The 21,546-nt window shown below is 38.1% G+C and overlaps 1 protein-coding gene across 1 annotated transcript in view; it reads left to right on the top strand.

The window, feature by feature from the left end:
- The window catches only part of PTAR1 (protein prenyltransferase alpha subunit repeat containing 1), a 38,365-nt gene that overhangs the window by 1,187 nt on the left and 15,632 nt on the right, over positions 1–21,546 (top strand). Inside the window, exons 2-5 of the mRNA XM_040579375.1 lie at positions 3,368–3,537; positions 12,266–12,332; positions 17,021–17,125; positions 20,828–21,041. Coding sequence (XP_040435309.1) covers positions 3,368–3,537; positions 12,266–12,332; positions 17,021–17,125; positions 20,828–21,041 — 556 coding nt within the window. The remainder of the gene's footprint in view (positions 1–3,367; positions 3,538–12,265; positions 12,333–17,020; positions 17,126–20,827; positions 21,042–21,546) is intronic.

Genomic DNA, 21,546 nt, shown 5'->3' with positions numbered 1-21,546 from the left:
ATTTAGGTACCTCCCATATTTCTGTTTCCTTCCCTGTCCGTTATTGTTTTAAGACACGGACTGTTTAGGGAAGTATCTTTATGTCTATTTATGTAAACTCCGTATTGGCTATGGCAAATGAGTAAGCACATAATGGATAACAACCTCCTAGTGTAAGTGCGGTATGTTTCCGTTGGTCGGAAACACTGCAGTCTCTAAGGTGGTGGCCTATTAATCTGTTTCCAGAAAATGTATGCCAGGCAACTACATAGGAAAATTTTATGGGCTCTTAATTTATTCCTTTGCTTAAAAGAGGATTAGAATGAGTACCCTCATGTTTCTATAAATGTAGTAAGCAATTTGGGTGGGTGGCCAGGTTTTAAAATACAGCATATGGATGCTCTCTAAAAAAGAACTGTTTTGCCCTGAAGCTTCATTTTTAGTTTGTGAGACATAATGTGCTGTAAACAGCCAGTATTTGTGAATGAACGTTCTGATTCTTCTTACCTCCTACTCCTTTGCCAGAATTGTTTATTGGTAGCAAACTTTGAGCTTGTATTTTTGAAAAATATGCTGCTGTTGCCATTTTCTTTCATAGATGCAGTCTCAGAGATGAAAGTAGGCTACGAGAGTTGTGTGCTTTGAGACTGATGCAATGTGTCATGCTTCAAGTGATGAAGCATGAGCTAGTGCTAGTTTACCCCCTTAAGCAGAAAAAGCGGCTGTTCTGTCTGCTAGGTTCAACTGCTGCACAGGTTGAAGAAGCTCTGTAGTATCTGCAGACTTCATGACAGCACAGCTAACATCTCCCACTAAGGTCTGGCTGCTTCCACTCTGTATTTTAAGAATGTGACCTAGTGTGGAATCCTGCAAATGTAGAGGTAATTCATGCAGTTTTTGGAATGTGACTTTGGTGCTTGTTTTGAGGGAAGTAAATTTTAAACCGTGAAATAACTCCTAAAATTCAAGAGACACTATCAGAAACCTGGGGAATCTAGGGAGAGAAATTAAATCTTACTTTCATAGTTGGTGGTTCTTCTGATACTGACAAAGAGCAGACCTCAGTTGGTGTCTCCTTCAGTATTGTGAGCAGCTTGCACCTGCCACTTGACCTAAATGTAGGCATCCTCCATCCTGCAGTGAGTTTGGGCAATCTTGTCACATGAACAGGCATGTTCTGTCACATGGCTGGGGTATTTTGCACAAGATGAAGAGTACTTCAGTCACTTCACAAGCACTAACTCAGTGGTGCCTGCATGTGAGTCCTGCTGCAGAAGCTTTCTTTAGATACGTGATGGAGCAGAGGGTGCAGGTGTTTTCAGGCAGTGTCTTCTGGGCTGACAGACTTGCCCTGTCACTTACTCCTGCAGATCAGAGGGGCCTTCAGGAGCAGAAATAGGTGGTGGCTTGAATTACTGTTTTGGCTGTGAGACAGGCACCCCACCTTATATAAATCTGTCCTCCTGACATTTTGCATTGTGAATTCTGTTTCTTTGTGGGAACTGAATGCAACATATGATTTCTGAACACCACAGATTATTAAAAACAATACTGAAGTGCTGGAGGCAACATTTCCACCAAATGAGAAGTCCGGGTTTGATCATAGCAAAAACTGAGTAGTTACTAGATAAATCATTTTTTGCATTGCACTGTATCTTGGTGAATTTCATTGTGGAGTGGTTTAGTCCTCTGCTAGTTTCAGATAACTGAGCATGTTCTGAAGTTGGGGTGTTTCAGGCTGACTGATTAACTCTGTGCAAACTCTACCTGTCTGTCATTTTGGCATGTTTAAAGCAGTGTTGTGTAACTTAGCTCACCTGAATCAGACTTCTTGTATTTGGTAGGAGGTGAAGGTGTGGATGTATATACATCCTTATAAGCAACAGCTGATAAATTCTTGTGGTAATTCATGAAGTTAATTGGCAGAGCTGTGCTTGACAGAATATTAATTTTCATTCTTTAATTTTGTTTTGCAGTGACATAAGGTTTCAGAATAGCAGGGACTCCCATAATTAATGGTTTTAGCATATCATAATTTACAATTGCCGATACAGGGGCATCAATAGGACAGCACTCATGCATTGCCTGGATACACTTTGTATCTGACATCACAAGCAATCTCTTATTTCCTGCCTGAGGTCTGAGGATCTCCTTCCTCAGCAGCAATTTTTTCCGCTATACAGGCATTGATGGAGAAGTCGTGCATAATGGAAAGTATAGAGTAATGTTGCTTTCTGTCCAAATGAATGTGGAATGCTTGCCAACCTCTGTTTGTTTTTAAGAAGGTGTTAAAGCTGCTCTTCCAACATCCCTACACACTGGAGAAAGCTGAGGAAAAAATAGCATATGCTATGGCCCTTTGAAACTAAGAGCTAACTTTCTTCTGCTTTGTTTGCTGGTATGAATTTTTGTTGCCATCAAGACTTTTTAAAAGGCTTGATTAAAGCCTCTCTTACACTGTTGCTGTTTAATCGGACTGGCCCCTGTGTCTCAGATCTTGCCCCTGTTCAAGAGGCTGCCTTGCACAGGAGAAGGAAAAATGGGACATAGGGAAACATGGACATTGCTGTCTGTGATTTTCTTTTGTGTGATTTTTGGTTTCAGAGCACCTGGTCAGTCTGCTGCAGAGCACATCTGGGAAGCTTTGGGTTTGACAGATGCCTGTACTGGTTGTGTTTCGTTTCCTTTGCAGTAGCAGCTGTTACAGCTCCATTGCATCTCCATCACAAAACCAGGGGTACTTGTTTAATTCAGCTGAGTAAAACTGCTTAGGTGATAACTGAAAAATAAAAAACCAGGGACCTTCCTCATTCAGGATCTTTGGGAAAATCTAACAAAACTTTTCCAGTTAAGGTGAGAAGAATCAGGATCACCAAAAGGAGTCTTCCTACAGAGCATTTAAAGGATTTTGAGTTCATTCTTGCTCATCTAATCATGGCTATTACTTCCAGAGTTTTCAGCAAGTCTTAAAATACTTGTTTTCTATCACTAGAGCACTGGAGAACTAATACAAAATGTTTGTAGTGGCTCTTAACTCAAAACTACTTTTATATTGTGTCTGAATAAATTGTACAGAGGTAAAATACATCAACTTTTTTTGCTTAAGAAATCTTTATCCATGCCTTAAGACATATTTGAATCATTTATTTGCCAAGTTAATATACTAATGAGTTTTGCAGACAATGGCTTTCTGAAAATGCATTTTATTGTACCTGCAGTCTGGCAAGAATCAGGAAGTCTAATTGAGGATAAGGAGTACAGCTTTCAGTGAAAACGGGGAAAAAGATGATGGACTGACTTGGTAGGAAGCACTGCTAGTCTGTGCTATTGAGAAAAATAATTAACATCTACTGGAAATAAGTGTAATTATATTTATTTTCTGTTTAAGAGATGAGATTGGATTAATACCCTGCCCTGAAGCCAGATATAACCGGAGCCCTATTGTCCTCGTAGAAAACAAGCTTGGTGTGGAGAGCTGGTGTGTCAAGTTTCTTTTGCCGTATGTCCACAATAAACTTCTCCTCTACAGACAAAGAAAACAGTGGCTGAACAAAGATGGTAAGTTACCTAGTTGGAGAATAGTATTTTGTGTGATTCATAGTGCATATGTTTTATTTACCATAGAATCATTTAGGTTGGAAAAACCCCCTTAAGATCATTGGCCCAACAATAAAGCTAACAAAAATACCTCCAGGAATGGTGATCAACCACGTCCCTGGGCAGCCTATTCCAATGCTTGACAGCCCTTTCAGTGAAGAAGTTTTTCCTGATTCCAATCTAAACTTCCCCTGGTGGAACCTGAGGCCACTTCCTCTCATCCTATCGCTTGTTAGTTGGGAAAAGAGACTAACACCCATCTGCCTACAACCATCTTCCAAGAAGTTGTGGAGAATGATAAATAGGCTAAACCGCCACCGTTCCCTCAGCCGCTCCCCGTCAGCCTTGTGCCCCAGACCCTGCACCAGCCTCGCTGCCCGCTCTGGCCACGCTGCAGCACCTCCGTGTCCCTCTTGCAGCGAGGGGCCCAAACCTGAACACAGCGTTCGAGGTGCGGCCTCACCAGTGCCCAGTACAGGGGGACCATCGCTGCCCTGGTCCTGCTGGCCACACCGTGGCTGGTACCAGCCAGGGTGCTGCTGGCCGCCTTGGCCACCTGGGCACACTGCTGGCTCACGCCCAGCCGGCTGTGGACCAGCACCCCCAGGCCCTTTCCCACCAGGCCCTTTCCAGCCGCTCTGCCCCAGCCTGTAGCGCCGTGTGGGGCTGCTGTGACCCAAGGGCAGGACCCGGTACTGAGCCCTGTTGAACCTCACAGGAATGGCCTCGGCCCATCGCTCCAGCCTGCCCAGATCCCTCTGCAGAGCCTGCCTGCCCTCCAGCAGGTCAACGCTCCATGTCCCAACTTGGTGTCATCTGCAAACTTACTAGGGTGCATTCAGTCCCCTTATCCAGACCATTTACCTTTTTTGACACTACACTGGCTCATCTTAAAGCCTGTTTAACCTGTTCTGAAAGAACCGGGTGTTACTAGTGGGGAGGGCAGGCTCCGGATTGTGCATTTTGGCAACCTGATGTTGTAGGGTTGCTTAGTTGAAAATGTAAGTCCTTTCTTTTGCCCAAGCTGGAAGGGTTAGAGAGGTATGACTTAATTCAATGAGTGATTTAGGGAAGTGTTGCTAATCTTTACCAAAGAAATTTTGTCTTGCTTTCCTGAGTCAGAAGGAAAAATCTGGTAGTGTGTGGATTGGAAGTGAGAAACATATGTATTGTATTTCAAACATAGAGGCATCAGTAATACAAGTCTGTACAGCTTGGCAATTGCAAAGCTGTATTTCCTTTTTCATCTGTCTGGTTTTTAGTTTGTTTTACTCTCATCAGAAATATTTTATCTTGTCTTTTTTTTTTAAATAATTATAAACAGATGTGACATGGGAGATATTTGACTGCTTATGAAGTGTCTTGTTCAGAGTAAGAATGAAAAAGAGTAGTTTAAGAAACTAGTTTTGTTTTTTGTTAATCGTTTCAGTTTTGCTTGGGAGTTAATTCTGCATTCAAAAGAGTAGTTTAAGAAAGTGTGTTTTCATGTGTTGTTGTTTATGGCTGAGCTGTTGCTTGTCTGCATTTTATTTTACCTAACAGATTTTGATTTTGATGGGTGTCCCAACAGAGGGTTGATGTCATGTCATTACATGATTATCTAGGAAAACTTTTTGTGGACTTTGTAAATTATGCATTGCCCTTTTGCGTTTTTTGTTTTCACATCATTTATTTTCTTGAATATTCTTTCTCATTACAGTCATCTTTACAAGACTTTTATTTCTAGGGGATGTGTATTTCTAACATAACTTCCATTTCTTATTGGTCTCAGTGGTTTACGGTTGGACCTAGTAAGACCTCGATCTTTCTGATAGCTGCCATCAAGTTGCTGTGATACATTCAGTTTTGATGGAAACCAGTGATTGTGATCTGGTTGCAAATTCAGAATTTATAATGCAGATGATTATGAAATTCAAGAAAAAGAGCTTTAATACAAGGAATATAAATAATGTTGGCTCTGACATGTAGCCAGAAACAAATTTTAGCATTTTAGGAGATGATTGTGCTAGCACAGGCAGCCTTAGGAAGACCGGTGGTTCTCACTGTGGTGTTTTTTGCAGATCTGAAGTAGGAGTTTGTGAGGTGTATTTTGATTATGGTGCAGATCTTTTGCAGGGAGACTTTTCATTTTGGTCTCAAGCGTGACAGAGAAGCCATCCCCTAGAAATGCAAACAAAAACTTGTTGCTTTAAGTCGAAGTACAGACCACTGAGATTTTTATCACTTTTGGATTGGGAGGCTGGAGATCACTGATAGCTGTTGGCTAAAGGACAGCTGGGTGCTAATGTGCTGGTACCCTGCTCCATTTACACCAGTCCAGGTGCTTTGCTGGCGGTGACACTGTGGCACATGCCTATTCCACCGAGATGGTATGGTGCATTGACTGCTTGAAGAGTGTCTCTGCTTCCTTCCCGGGCAAAGCCTTGCAGAACCCTTCCTCTCAAAATGCAGATCATAAAAGTGTTGGTAAATACTGATGGCATGAAGTTTAGATTATTGCCTGTTTGTTGAGACTTGTTTGGTTGATTTTCTTCTGAAAAATGAAACTCCATTCTCCTTTGTTTCTTCAATTACAAGAACCAGTTTAAAAGGTGTGAGAAGAGGCGATCTATTGTGTTTTCGTATTTCATGAGGTTTTATGTCACTACTGTAAAACACAATCAGGACCTCCATGTTAATAATCTGTTTGTAAAGCAAGGTATAGCTTATAGAGTTTAGTATGTTTTACCATAGAGTTTCACATATGATAGGAAATTCAAGCAGAAACTGAACTGTAGTAGTGGAGGGAAGGAAGGTGGAAATCTTTGCCAGGTGGACATAGAGAACTGTAAGGCATACTCTTATCAAGAGATGTTACGCTTTATGTATGTTTGAAATATTCTCAAGGATTTTCCAGCAGATTCCTTTTCGTAGACAAAAGTGCGTGCTTGGAATTTGGCAGGTAGTTGTTTTCTTCTGAATCTAGTGAAGGGATAGATTTGTTTATTACTGCTGCAGTACTCAGTTGCATATTCTATTGATGCTTGTAATAAACAGTGATTGCAAAAGTAGTCTCATGTTACTGCTTCTGTGTTGTTCAATTTACTGTAATCCATCTTAAATAGAACAGAGAAGAAGAACAGGGTGCTGATTCAAGCGTCTGCTTTCAGATGTGGTGTCTGGTATTTTTCAGGCAGGATCCTGGAAGAAGGGAGTGCTTTATAGTCAGTCATTGATAGCTTACTGTGGCAGATACTTAATTTAGTTATGGCTTCTTTTGGATACTTGGAATCCAGAATAATGACTACTTTTCTTCTGGCTATTGTTCCAGTTTAGAAATCCTCATTTTACAATATGTTTTTTATCCTTTCTTCAACATTTTTTTTTATTTATGCATGCATATTATTTGCGTTATCACAATATGGTTTTCTGAAATCACTACAAACTTCTTCTCTTTTAATGCAAAGTACTGTTTTGCGTACTCCCAGAATATCCTTACTTCCTATAAATCTGTGTTTCCATTTTTACAACACTCTTCTGAAAAACACATCTTAGTGTGATATGCTTACAAAAATAAAAATCTGGATACAATCGTATTTAAAAAGAAAATGAGCTGAAAACATATTGTGGTATTTTCCTTTTGCAGCAGGAGACTTTCATGTAGGAAAGGACAGGTATGTTGTGAGTACCTATGATGCTATAGTTTGCTTAAAATGTATCCTGCAGAAAGTAGTTTTACATTGTAAATAAAAGATGTTGGGGTTTGTTATTGACATAGGGGGAACTAGCTGGCAGCTACTGTCTATTGTGTGCCAGATCTGTCGTGAGACTTTCTATGGAAAAGTATTTTCAGCAGTTACTAAAATTGTGGTGTTTGACATCTCTGGCTCAGAATCCACACTTCATGAAATCTTCATTACTTGTTGTACAGAGCATCAAAAAACATTGACATGAAAGAATTGGGTATTGCTTTGAGATTTTCTTTTTGACTGCCTCTTTCCTTTGATATTCAGGATACAGTGAACCTCTGTCACAGGGAACATGGACAAAATGTTAGACAAATTTCTGTTTAAGTTGGGCTCAGTCTGGTGCTGTTCCAGACCTTTGACATTACCAGAGTAGTTATGTTAATTGGAAATCATGACTTAGTAGGATAAACAAATGGTATTGTTCTAAGTGGAGTCATGCAGACTATGGAAACTGTTTCTAAAATGTGTTCAGAAGTCTGAACTAGGCTGTAATAAGGTTTTGCTTAATGTGTCTTGGCTACCACAGCATGGTTGTACCATAGTAATTGTACGTTATATATATAATATATATCTTATGACTATAATATATATTAGTTTATAATATATTTATTAGTAATAAGTGGTAGGTTATAATAATAATAAGTGGTATTACCTCTAATAAGTGGTAATAACTAGTAATTACTAAAACCTAAATTACTCAAAATTACTGTATTTAGAAAATCAACACTCAAAAGTTCATAATATTTTGTGACTTAACTTGGAACTGCCTTAAATCCTGTTCTTTGTTGCAGCATTTTAGGGCATCTGCTTTTCTTATCCTGCAGTGCACAGCTTCATTTACCTTTCCCTCCTTTAGCAAATACCTTTCCTACCTGTTACAAATAAAAAAAGTCTGTGGACGTCTCCTTTATTGTACAGTCCTGTTGCATGGATACATGGTTGAGCATTGGAGCCTTTAGATGCAGCCCACTGACCTCTGGCAAAGTGATAAGCAGCTGAAAATAAAGGTCACCGTGGGAAATGTCAGTCAATCTAGACTTGATGCACTGAACTCCTCATAATATGTTTCAAAAATTATATTAAGCCAGCAGTTTGCCAGCAGTCTAGATTAAATGTAGCTCAAAGCAAGTTTAAAATGCACGTTACTTTTCTGTTTAGGGGAGCAGCTAGTATTAAAGGTCTGGTGGGGTTTTTTTTGGTGGTTGATTGTTCGCTTTTGTAAATAATCACCAGCTGGAGAGAAAGTTGCTGGATGGGGTAAAAGTGCAATTAACCACATAGAGGTACTTAGCCTTGCGTTGTGATGGCAACAAAGCTTGTAATTCCTGAGCCTGGGTTGTTTTTTTTTCCTTTTTTGCCTTGAAGAAACTCATTTGCTGGTAGCTACTGTGAATTTGATTTAAAGAAGACTTATGTTATCTTGGTAGAGTTTTTATTAACTCTTGGTCTATTGCATTTTTAAAGGCAATTTGTGTGTATTGTTTATGAAATAAGGTAATAATAGCAGAATAACCAGAGCATTTGGTTATATATATTCGTGATATGTAAAATCGAGAGATTTTAAAAATATAGAATAACTATTAGTATTTAGAGAAGGTTAAATGGAAAATCTACATGAAACAATGTCAGCTCATAATTTTAACTATAGATCCGTATAAAACGGTGTTTTGTTAAATGTTGCCAATGAAGTTTTTGGATTGTAAAATGGAAACAGTAGCCAGCATAACAAGTAGTAGGTACTTAATTTCAGGTATGTGAGTAATCCTCGATATTTCAACTGGGCAATTCATCTACCTAAAATTAATTAGGTGTTGAAGTACTTTGCTGGTTGAGGGATTGGGAGTGTCAAAGAAAAAGGCCTGTATGTTCAGGCAGCAAATTAGGAAGTAGCTTACGCATATGAGAAATACTCATTCTCTGGCAACACATTGGAGTTTAAAAGGAAATCTTCATTGAAGGAAAAAATCCCCCAAACCTTGGCTAAAACTCATGAAAATAAAAAGTTAAGTTAGTTCCTTGAGGTAACTTTTAAAATATCACCATAACAGCTTAGTGCAAACACAGTGCACTGAATAATATTTCCCCCCCCCCACTGCATTACATGATGGCATAACATGTTCCTCCTAAGTTGGAACATCATGGAAAACATAAAATCACTTTGTTGGACAAGAGTGAAAGAGTAGCCATACAGTAGGATACAAAGGTATGCTACTTTTTGACCTGCATAAGTATTAATTTATTTCGGTCTTGGTTCAAAAAATATGTGAAGCCATGTTTCTTTGCATTTTGAATTAATATGTTCCATTATTGTTGTATTTCGTCAGTGACTTAAAAATTTCATTTTACAGTCATATTAACTGCACTAAACAGGGATCTAGGTCCTGAGGTACTCTCTTTTTCCTTATCCTTTTTTTCCTTTAATTAATAAAGCGCCTCTTATTTGTGGGACATAATCTGGAGTACAATCTATTTAGTATGTTAAATGCAGGGTGATCTTGTGAATGAATGGTTTAGGTCACTTAAAGATTCACCGTAAAAGCTGTTAGTGAAAATAGTTTTAATATGAATTTGTGGGAGTGCAACTTCACAAAGTTCAGTGGCAGCGTTCACCTGTTACTTACTACATGGTTGAAGCATACAAATTAAAATTAAGCTGGAATGATTTACACAGACACTAAAAATGTAAAAGGGTAAGGGAGACCCTCCTGCCGAGTCACAAAGTTCAGAGTAGGCCTCCTTGTTTTCTAAATTCCTGATATAGCTTAGGTGCGGCTAGGTCCAGGCTTAGTCTCAACTTGGTCTTCTAATGGAAGAAATACGAAGAGTAAGGAAGTCCTTCTGTTGAGTCACAAGGTTCAGAGTGGACACCCTTGCTTTCTAAACTCCTAATAGAGATTAGCTGTGGCTAGGTCCAATCTTAGTTTCAGACTTCAACAAAGGTTTCTATCTAAAGGATGTCTAAGGTTTATTCACAGTTTTAGGGTGGATCACAAGATTTGAGTAGCACTTAATCATTGACTAATTTAATATTACAAAGTGAATCAATAGGATTTACTTCAGAACAGCAGTGATTTAACTATTGATATGGTATTACTCTACTTGCTATGGGGTGTCTAATTAATTCTAATTCTGCTTGCTAGGACGTGCCTAATTCGTGCACACAAACACAAAGGAATAGATGCATAGGGATGCATAGAAAGTTACGTACCTGTTAAAAGTTTCCCTTGAGTTCAGTGAAATACTTCTGTCAAATGCCTTTGCACCTTTGTGTTTCTCACTGGGTGAAGTGTTGAGCCTTGAGAAGCTGAAAATTCATCCCAGGCCCTGTTGTCAGCTTTTGGTGGCGATCCTCCTGACTTCACAGATGTGAGCATTCACGAGCTCTGAGCAGCATCCTGCTCACAAGGAGGTGCTGGTTGCAGCCTATTGTAGTCCAGGAGAGTTCAGAGGGTTTAACTTAGGACTACTCTTTATAATTTAGTGAAATGATTTGCTGTAGTAATTTGTAAATTTCTGCCCAGGCTGTAACCTGAGTCAGTAGTTTTTTAAATATTCCAGTAACAACAGTGCTGTTCCACTCGGGCTGTGATCTGGGTCAGGAATGTTCCAGGGCTGTCAGGGAATAACTGATGGTCCCCATTCTCATTCCTTGCCTTGGCCAGGTAACAGGAGTTCTGGTACAGACAGTGCCATTCCACACCTTAGCCTTGCCAGAGTTGCTGGTATGGTCAACGGGTGCTTAACGGCCTGACTTGCTACACAAATGTCAAGGCCTAACGGGGGAGCAGCCCAGGGGAGGGGTGCAATGCAGCACTGCAGGTGATTAGATGAGAATGTAGCCAGATTTTCTTGGCAGTAAAAGCCTGGATATGCATTCAGTTTTGAAGCAAGTTTCTTCTTATTCAGTTGCAAAATTACCATGTAAATTTAAGAACTGATTGCAGGACAGGTTAACTGATGTGATGCTGTGTCTCCTGAGAGTAGAGTTCAAGGGAGCCAACACAGTGACAATCCTTAATTTCTCATGCGTAAGTGGAGGTACTTCATGAATCCACGCTGTTACCCTGGTGGGAGCCAAAACTGCTCAAATGGTGGAGTGGAGTGCAAAGGGAAAGGGAAAGACTAGGTTACAGTGAAATTACTATTCCATTCTCAAGAACTGTTTACCTCAGTTTTGTTTTTACAACATTGCTAAAAAGAAGTGTAATAGGTAAATCTACAGTCTGCAGTGCTTAAATGCAGGGATGCAAACAAACGTTCTGTTTTTATTTCTAGTAGTGGATTAGTCTTAAAACCTTAGTCTAAAGCAAGGCTGTCACTTCAGAATGTTTTTAAAGTGTTTTCTGTGTGGTTAAGTGGTGGAGTTATTTTGTGATCCTAATTCGTGTTAAGGTGTTTCATTTTCCTAGCTACAGATTTTTTTATAGTATGTGTATCTTTTGTAATAATGTATATGGCAGCTATCTGCAGCTGAGACTTGTACTGAAATAGTGTGGTATATTTTTAATGGTAGTGTTTTATTTAAAAATTGTTGGATTTTCTTTGAAGAATTCTCAGTTTGATGTATACAGTTTGTCTGCAATTTAAATCATTAAATACTGAAGGTTTCTCTTTAATGTGTGTCCCTCACTGAGGGCATACTGTGTGTTTGATCATAGCCGTATAGACAGAGGTCAGAAATGGCCGGCTGCAGACTTCTTAGATGCAGGTTGTTAGTCAGACAGAAGTCCATGATTTTAAATAATGAAAAGGGAGTATATGGCAGATGTTGCTCCCTCATAAATTAAGCTAGCATTTCTTCTGGAATGAGACACAGCAGTGTTTTGCAGAGGCAGGCATCCATAGGTACAACAGCTCACAGAGCAGAGACTTTGAGGAAGGGCAGGGAGTAAGGCAGTGCAGAGAAAACACTGTTGTGTGCTTGTCATTACTAATCTTTGTCTCTTATTCAATTGTTTTAGAGCTAATAGATATCACGTGTACCCTGCTGCTGCTGAATCCTGACTTCACCACTGCTTGGAATGTGAGGTAGGTTGCGCTCTGGGAATGACCTCAGAAAGACCTGGGCCTTATAAGTGAGTCAGCTGTAAGCTTTAAGTGCTGATTAGTGAGTGACATAAGAACTTTCAGCTAAGGAGTGCTGAAAGAACACTGAAAATCTCTTCTATCTTGTATATCTTGCAGATAGTTTGAGCTTGAGACTGGCTTTATTTCTTTTTTCTGTAGTGCAGGCTAAAGATTACACTGCTGCATGTGAAGTCACATGTTTGGCTCAAGGTTTTTTTTGGGATATAAATCCCATTGAACTGCCACTTCTGTCAGTTAAGGAAGGCTATTTGTAACCTTTACATGGGCTTATCCAGTTGAGCACTCCGTGATTCAGCAAAAAGATATCTGCTGTCTGTCTTCACTGTTTTCTTTTTACCACTCTTTGAGTATTATACCTGAGTCCTTTAGAGATAACAGTTCAATTTGCTGCCATTACTGATGCAGCTGGATCAAAGCTGAGTAGCCCTCAATAGATACACTGCAAGAGAAGTGGAGGATGGTGGCTATCCTTTGTTATGGACACATTCTCACCCACCCTGCTCCTTTCATGTTCCTGTTTGAATTAGTCTGCCTTCACCCTTGGTCATGCTGCAGCACCTGCACAGGAGTCATTATGGAGGAGGAGCAGGAATTTACCTCCTTCCTCTTCATGGATCCCAGAAGCAACAGTTCATTACAACCCTGTCATCTGTTAATTTTTGTGTAAATCTCTGAGGTGAGAAAATCTTACCTTTCTGCTGCCTAGGTAAGACTGAAGACAGTCTTAAAGGAATAATTTTATAAGGGCTGACAGAAAATTATATGTTATTGTCTGGGAGGGTTCTCATTAAAAATAGGACTTTTGTAGTTAAGGTATTATTGCAGTAGGAAAAATTAACAAGATGACCTAGAAAGATGACGGCTGCAGGTAGCTGTCAGCCCTAGATAAGATTCAGCACTTTTTTTTTTTTTTTTACCCTTTTCTTTCTTCTTTTACTGCTGATGTAGTTCTGATTGATTCTGCTGTGATCTGAATCTTCCTAGCATCTCAGGCCTAAGAAAGGGGAATTAAAGTGAAAGCGAAGGGCTTACTGTCATGAAAGTGTGTGGGTTTGAGTAGTTTTCAAGTGATAAAATCCAGTTAGGAGCATGTATAAGTACTGAAACTACTACAGTAATGTAATCTTGTGATACTTAAAACTAAGGTTTTTGTTTTAGGTTTTGTGGAAACTTTTCTTAATGCAAATGCATTCATCCTTATCAGTCTGGCTTTTTGTCTGCCTGACAGCTGAAAGAGTTTGCTTTTATGGACATGAGAGGAGTAGTTCAAAGTTGTAAATGGAATGAAAAATGTTAAATAATGAATGAGGAATGTGTTCTTCTTTATGATGTTTATGGTTTACTAAAGTATACAAATTACTAGAGGAGGTGACCTTGCTCCCCAAATTCTTGGCCAATGGCCATTCCCTATGTTGAATTCTCTGCTGAGAGTGAGAGAGGTTGACTCAATAGCACTGAAATTGAAGGTACAGGAAGAGTGTTTGGGAATGGGAAAAAGGAAATTTTTACCTTTGAAAGGATACAGGACTTGTCAGAGCAAAAAGACATGAGGGGCATTGTGCAAGGCTAATGAGTATTTAAGTTCAGCTGACAATCATAGAAAGTTTCATCTGGTTAGTGAAGCACAGGAGAAGATAAAGCTTCAAATGTGTTACATGCTAGGAAGAGTTAGCTCCAAAGCCAAGACAGATTAACTATTCTAAACAATTGTAATATGCCTGCGTAGGTTTATCTTTTATTTATTTATTTTAATTAGAAGGGAAGCTACAGAAGGGCAGAGACTAACCTAAACCATGAGAACTGAGCAAGAGCTAATTGTATGGTGTAGGAAGGCACGCTAAAAAACAGGAGACGTCATTTCTTAGATTTCGAAGGGAAATCATCCCTGTTACACTGAATGGGCAGCAAGACAGCTCTGGTTGTTAATCATAATTTCAGTTATCCTGTGTTTTTAGAAGTTGAAAACCCTTCCAAGTGAAAATGACCCAAATCTTTATGTAAGATTGGAAAGGATTGTCATAGGTGTTCTTGTTCTTGCCTGTATACTTGCTGGCATGTGCAATTGATTGAAAGTCAAATGACAGTAGGTAACAAGACGCTCTAAAAGTCAAACTTTTTCCTGTCAGATACCAATGACTTCAAAGGTGTCAGAAAAAACACAAGGCAAGTCAAAATCATTTCAGGTTATCTTTTATGGGAGCTAGAATTCTGAAGGTGGTCCACATGGCAAAAGAGCGAATAGGCAATAGAAGTTACATATCCCAACTTGGACGTTTGCTGAAAGAGCTTGAAAGAGGTTTATTTGGGATACTTTAGTCATACTTTTGATTGAAGTCCCTTACTTGTGAATGGGAAAATCTCTCATTTGAAAATCTGTGAAGCTGAAAGCTGCTTTTCTGCTACAGCAGTGAAACTGAATTGTCTGTAATGTTCTTCAACTTTGCAAAATAGTAAGTTTACTTTAAAAGTAAATATGCGTGAGCCTACTTATTCACAGTTAATGCTTTAATACAGAAAGAGCAATTTCTTCACCAGGTTTAGGTTTTGGGAGGTAGGTGGCCTGGTAATCTAAATCTTTCTTAAGTATGTACATGCATTTGTTTTGAGTGTTAAACTGATCTAGGTGGCTTTTTCATTGTCCTTATGGTAAGTGTTACCAAAATGTTACCTTTTGCATTGCAATAATGGAGCAATTATTCCACCTGCTCCAGCATTGACGTTCCCTGTCTTTCTCTTGTCTGCATTGCGTAAGTCAGTGCACTGGCACTGTCTGGTCAGTCTGCCACTCCTGGCTGGTATACCTGGGTTTCCTGTTGAGCACCTGCTAAATGCATCCAATCTGAAGAGTGCTGAAACTTGATGCAGATAAAAACAAATGTCCCAGTAGCTATGTTTCTGACCTCTGCAGATAGTTCTGTACTGACTTCACTAGGTGTCAGGAGCAAAACTTCCTTAAGGATTTGCTCAACTGCCAGTTCAGTAGAGAAAGAAGGGTCTAGGCTAGTGCCTAGATGTATACATCTCACCATTTTTCTTGAATTTGAAATAATATGTTGCTCACTGTTAGTATTGCTGCCATTAGCTTCTGACTATGGGTATACAACACAAAGCAAGTGTACTAGGTGGAGTCAGTTTTCTACTGGAAACTTCCAAAGCAGACAGAAAATGGTAATAAGTGCCTACATAAAGGAATATGTCAATCTATTTGTGAGACTCGGGCCGTTACTTTAAAACCATATTACGTGTTCCATGTCAGACCACAGTTTTACCTTCTTACTGGAGAGCAGCTTTCTTCAGAGCGTAATTCGTCTGTGTCCCTGCCCCCATTTTTTGGTTTGAAAATTGATCACCTGCTCTTCATCTGCTAGTGTTCCTCTTGCTGAAGCTGTTGTCATGCATATTAGTATGATGAACCATAAATTATATGAAAAAAACCCAACAACCAACGAACAACAACCAGACAGACTCACAACCCAAAAAATAACCCCACACCAAAACACCAAACCCATACCAAAATAGCTTCTACTTCTTGCACTCTTAGTTTTTAATTCTGCCTTGTGGAGGTTCTGGAAAATGCATGTTTCCTGTCTGCAAATGGTAAAAATTACTGTATCTTTACTTCAAAGCTGCTATTGACTAGACTGAGAATATGATGTTGAGACTAATGTCCTGGGAGTAAGCAGTGATGGGGCAATGTTTACAAACACGCTTGGGACTGGCAGTAAGAGTGATGAAACTAGAAAGAATAACAGCATGTGGGGCAGGGAATCCTGTGCAAAGAAGCTGAGAAAGATAAATACAGACTTATACTTCGCTTTTCTGTGTCAGAGATACTCTGGGAAGGGTTATGTTGAATGAACATTCAAGTTTTGTTAAAGAAAATCTTTATGTTTATAAACCAAAAGTTGTTTTACACGTAAATAAAGTTGGCGATAAGTTGGTGATTTCAGCCTTTCTGTTAAGTTTGAAAAACATTCAACACAGAGAATATTTCCCACTTCTTTCTAAATTTAGGGATATTGGATACTGTACCTTGAACCATATTTTAAAACTACAGGTGGGGGGGGAGTTGGAGGGGGGCTGTGCAGAAAAGTAGCTGTACTTTCAGATCTACAGAATGATCTGAGGATTCAAGAAGGAATGTTCAGTCATATATGTAACCCTATTGGCAGCCCTTGCATCAAAGAAAAGAAAAAAGCTGCCTGTGTTATGAAGATGCTTTTAGAGTGTGCAGATAAAAGCAATGTTATCTCACCAGGCATTTCATACAGCCCAAACTGCTTGGCTTTTGGATTAGTAACAGAAAATGTGATGAAGAGCCACAAATCAAATACAGATTGGTGATTTCTGGGTAGGTTTGGGAACCAATGGGTTGTATGTGTTCACTTTAAGATGAAGTTCTTTGATCTGGATGAATTTTGTTAGGCCTCATTAAATAGGCTGCGTATATATAGAGCAGAGTGGAATGGTGGAATGGCTTAATCTGCCAGAGGCTTCTTAAACTCTTGTAGTTTGACAGTGAAGTTCTATTATGATGCAAAGGAAATACCATGATATTTGTTAGTGGGATTGTGTTCTGTTTTCAGGTTATTTCTTTTATTCATACAAATTTATTTTATCTTTTGTAGGAAAGAATTAATACTGTCTGGCACTTTAAATCCACTTAGAGATTTGCATCTTGGAAAACTGGCGTTAACAAAGTTTCCAAAGAGTCCGGAAACGTGGATTCATAGGTTTGTTTCCCTTGCATTCTGTTGCCTCCCCAAGCTTAAAAACATTTTTTCTAGGCACTTTTTTTTACTGAACTTGTGTTAAGAAGAGCCGTAGATGAAGGAGGACATGCAGAAATACAGCAGATTCTTTGAGCCAGTACTGTGCTTTGGCTTTTGAAGATGCCTGCCTATATTTTACACTTACAAGTAAAATCATACGTGACTTTTTTGCCACGTGTGTTTTTTTATAAACTTTGGAGGTGGTGTAAATTTTCAAAAAGGTTTATCATGTCTTGCATAAATTCTCAGCCTGAGAATTCTAATTCTGTCTGTAATGAGCATTTGAGCATTGTGTTTCTCGCTTTCCCTCCTCCAGTGTATTACTATGTTGCTTGTCTACAGGCATTTGAGAAAGACAAGAATCTGTAAAAACTAATCTTTATACCCAAAGTTGGATTCTTTTCCATTCCAATACCAGTCTTTTTAGTTTGGTGAATTTATTTTTATAATTTCTAACTTAAGCAATGTCACTAAGTCACCACTACTAAATATTAAAATAGTGTATTTTTGGGAAATATAACTCCAGAATTACTCAAATGCACAAAGCTAACAGTCTCAGTTTGACTGCGTGTACGTAAAATGCCTGCAGCACATCCAAATAAACTATAGATCCATTGCTCAACTTTGTTTAAAAAGAAATAAATAATCTTGGTATGTGTGTGGTTGTTTTCATTAGGTGTTTTTCATAGGGTAACTCATCCTGTTATAGACAGCCTTAAAGAGGTTTGAACGCAACATATATACCTCATTAGGGGATTCATAATCTATCAAAAATAAAGCTTCAGTCATACTAATAACATGCATCTTTGGAAGAGGGAGTTGTTGGTAAACTCTTCTCTGTGAGTACATGACCTTAAAATTCACAAAGTTAATGTAGAATCTAGAGTGTAATACATGGAACATTCCTAGGCATTTAATTTATAAACATCTACTTGATTTCTGTTAATTTATTTCTTAGTGGCGTTGATATAGCAACAACACTGACAAATTTCCGCAACGATGGCTTTTAATTTTGTTGTTCAACTGCTTTTCATCATCTCCATGCTACTGACTCATGCTGCTTGATAGCTTTATTTGAAGCAAAAGGAGTATTGTAGAAATAATGGGAAAAAAATCTTGTGTTTTGTCATGAATTAGCCTTTCCTATGTGGTAGCTAACACTGGAAACTGATTTTTTGCATGTAACTGGTGCTGAACCATCATTATGATGATCAATACATTGTTATGAAATTAGTCAGAAGGGTAGGTTCTTAGTACTTATTTACCTTTTAGAAATAATAAAAAATTCTGTCTAGAATGTCTGTGCAATCTTAAATCAGGAATAATTTAATAGCATTGTAAGTTTTTGTTTTCTGGTATTTGTCTGAATCAGAAAAGTATATTTGAGGGTGATTGTACAGTTGTTTGGCTTGGATTTGGATGTGTTGACTGTGATTGATACATGTTAGAAATTAAGATGTGCAAAAATTTTCTTTCTGCATGAGCATAATTAACCCTGTGTTTTCTGTTCCCCCATGATATCAAATTTCAAACAGAAGTGCAAAAAAGTAGAACAGGGTAATTATAAAATTAAGTGGAACACATCTAAAATATTTTTTTCTTACACATAGGAGATACACTCACTAAAGATATCAAAAGACCATACATTTTGCCATATGGTCTTTTGCTGTACATTTTGAGGGATTTCAGCTAGATCATGTGCATATAGATTCAGTAAATGTATTGATTGCATAATTGTCACTGAATATCCTGTGTTCATTTGCAGTAATTTCAGGAACTGCAATGGTAATAGTAATAGGAACATGCATACAGTGACAGAAGAAATTGGATTTTTTTCCCCCCAAATCTATTGGAGAAAACGTTCTCATAAGAACCTCCAAAATAATAACATGATATTAAACAGGTATCATAAATACATTTGAAATCTTCTGAGGTTGTGCTTGTCTGTCTTTCCTCCCATGCAAAAAGTGTAGAATTTAATTTCAACTAGAAGCTCAGGTTTCATTTTATCATTTTTTTTGTTGTAGCCACAGAGACTATGAAGCCTGTATTTTTTGCCCATGATTCTGTAAAACGTATTTGATTTTTTTTTTTAAAACGCTCATTTTAAAAAACTGAAATTATTTTAGGATCAAAATAATTTGTCTTTTTATGTTTTCACTCAGAATTCAATGTTATTGAAATAAATATTTATCTTTTATTAAAGAAATGACCCTCTACCCATTGGCTTTTGCGCCTAGACATTTTTAGAATTTCCCAATTCTTGTGAATCTGCTGATTGAAGTGAAAAAATACTAGATAGTGATGTTCAGATCAAAAACATTTTTGAAAAGCAAAAATTAAGTCTTCAAAATTACTGCATTTCCTAAAGTTACACAGAAGTCAAAGAACATGGTTCATTTGGCTGTACATCTTTAGTTAAAACAAATGTTACATAGCAAGTCAGTGTATGAATCCTTCAATCTTTGCTTGTGATTTCTGCTGAGAAACAGTCAGTTTAACGATTGCATTCTTATAAATTATCTTTAACATTGTTTACCAATAGTTTAAATCTTTTTTTAAAAAAACAAGAGAAAAAGACTCAGTATAAATGAAAAATACCAGTGAACAAGGATATTATAAATATGTTGAGAGAAGAAGTGGATGGGTTGCCCAATATTTAGTGATTGGCTTATCTATGTTATATGCATATATATACAGTTTTATATATTAATTGCAAAACAGAATTATCTTTTTAAAGAAAATGAATTTATTATTTCTATTTTATTTATTTATTTCTCTTAACCAGGAGTGACACCTTTCTGAAAGTAGCAATTAATTGGTTTTGGAACCGATGTGAGCCAGTGCAAAACAGAAAAAACTGTCGCAGACCAGAGCATCCCACACTGGCCCATTGCAATTCTCTTGACACTTGCTGCTTTATGGAAGTCAGCATATCTGTGATCCCTTTTTGTAGGAGACTTTTTGTGCAGGGTCTGCAGATGCATGTTTTCTGCAGCATTGAGGACACCTCTGAAAATACTACTAAACTACTATTAATAGTCAGTCCAAAGTAAAATTAAAAAAAACATTTAGGAATCTGTGCTTATCCTAGTCACTTCAAATCAAATACGTGTAGTTGAGCAGTAAAAACATCTGTTTTGGTTATACCAGCAGTCTTTGAAACTGTATGTCTTTTGCACTTTCTGCTGATGTACAGAAACTAATTTGGGTTGCTGGGTGCAGTACTGACAAATGTAAAAAAATACAAAGCACAGGTAATTATTTTTTTTGTTTAATCACTTTTTTTCTGGCTCATTTTGGATACTTTATTTTAGTGCTATACAAGCGTCTGAAGAGCTGCTCATTAGAAATCTCATCCAGACCTTGCATTTTTTTCATAAATTTGCTGTTTCCCTCTGTTTTATTTTAGCATACTGTAAGTAGCCATGACCGCTTAACAGCAAGCAAACAAATACAGCAGAGTTAAATTATTTTAGAGTGTGATCATAAATTCGTAGCTTTCAGTATGGGAAGACTTCAGATGGTTATGTTTACTACTTATTCATCATCTAGTTAATAATTGAAATACCCATAAGGTTTGGTTGATTTATATAAGTGAAAAAACATTTTTTCCTCTTAAAATTGCTCTCTCACCATTAACACTGTACATCGTTTAACCAGACGATGGGTGCTGCAACAACTAATTCAGGAAAACTCCTTGCCCAGTCTTGTGACTAAAGGAAACTTTGGAGCAGCACCTGTGGAGAGAATTCACCAACTAGTGCAGGAAGAAATGAATGTCTGCTCTGAAGCTGCTGGGAGATATCCAAGCAACTACAATGCCTGGTCCCATCGCATCTGGGTTTTACAGCATTTGGGAAAGCTGACTGTCAAGGTATAATACAATAGTGAATAAAGTCTTAAATTTCCTTGTCTTAAGAAAAAAAAAAAAAAAACTGGTTTGCCAAGCAGATCCGATGACGTGGATGGGAAGTGTCATATGAAGTTAGCACAGGTAGCTAAGAATGTTTTTAGAAAGACAGGCAAAATACTGCAATGGGTATGTTTTGCATTTTTCTTGCTGGTGTAGGCAGGTTCTGCTCAGCAGAAAGAACAGATTTTTCTTGCCAGTGTACAAAGTTCTGTTTGTTGGTACTGTTAGTGAACTTGTGGCAGGAGGATGTGTGAGACTGAGCTGAAATAAAGAAGGGGCAACTGAAAATTCTTACAACACTAATTGTGGAATTCCTAATAGAGAAAAAGATAATGCTTGACATTTTATTTTGATGATGTATTGCGAAGTCTTGTTTTGATACCCTTATTCAGCTTCTCTGTGGTTTCAGAATACTGAAGGATTCAGTAGAGACAGCAGGAATTTCAGAGAAAGCATAGTAGTGTTT

Source organism: Falco naumanni, chromosome Z, assembly GCF_017639655.2.
Source record: "Falco naumanni isolate bFalNau1 chromosome Z, bFalNau1.pat, whole genome shotgun sequence".
NCBI lineage: Eukaryota > Metazoa > Chordata > Aves > Falconiformes > Falconidae > Falco > Falco naumanni.
The sequence above is the reverse complement of the archived record's forward strand: the minus strand, read 5'-3'. Positions and strand labels throughout refer to the sequence as shown.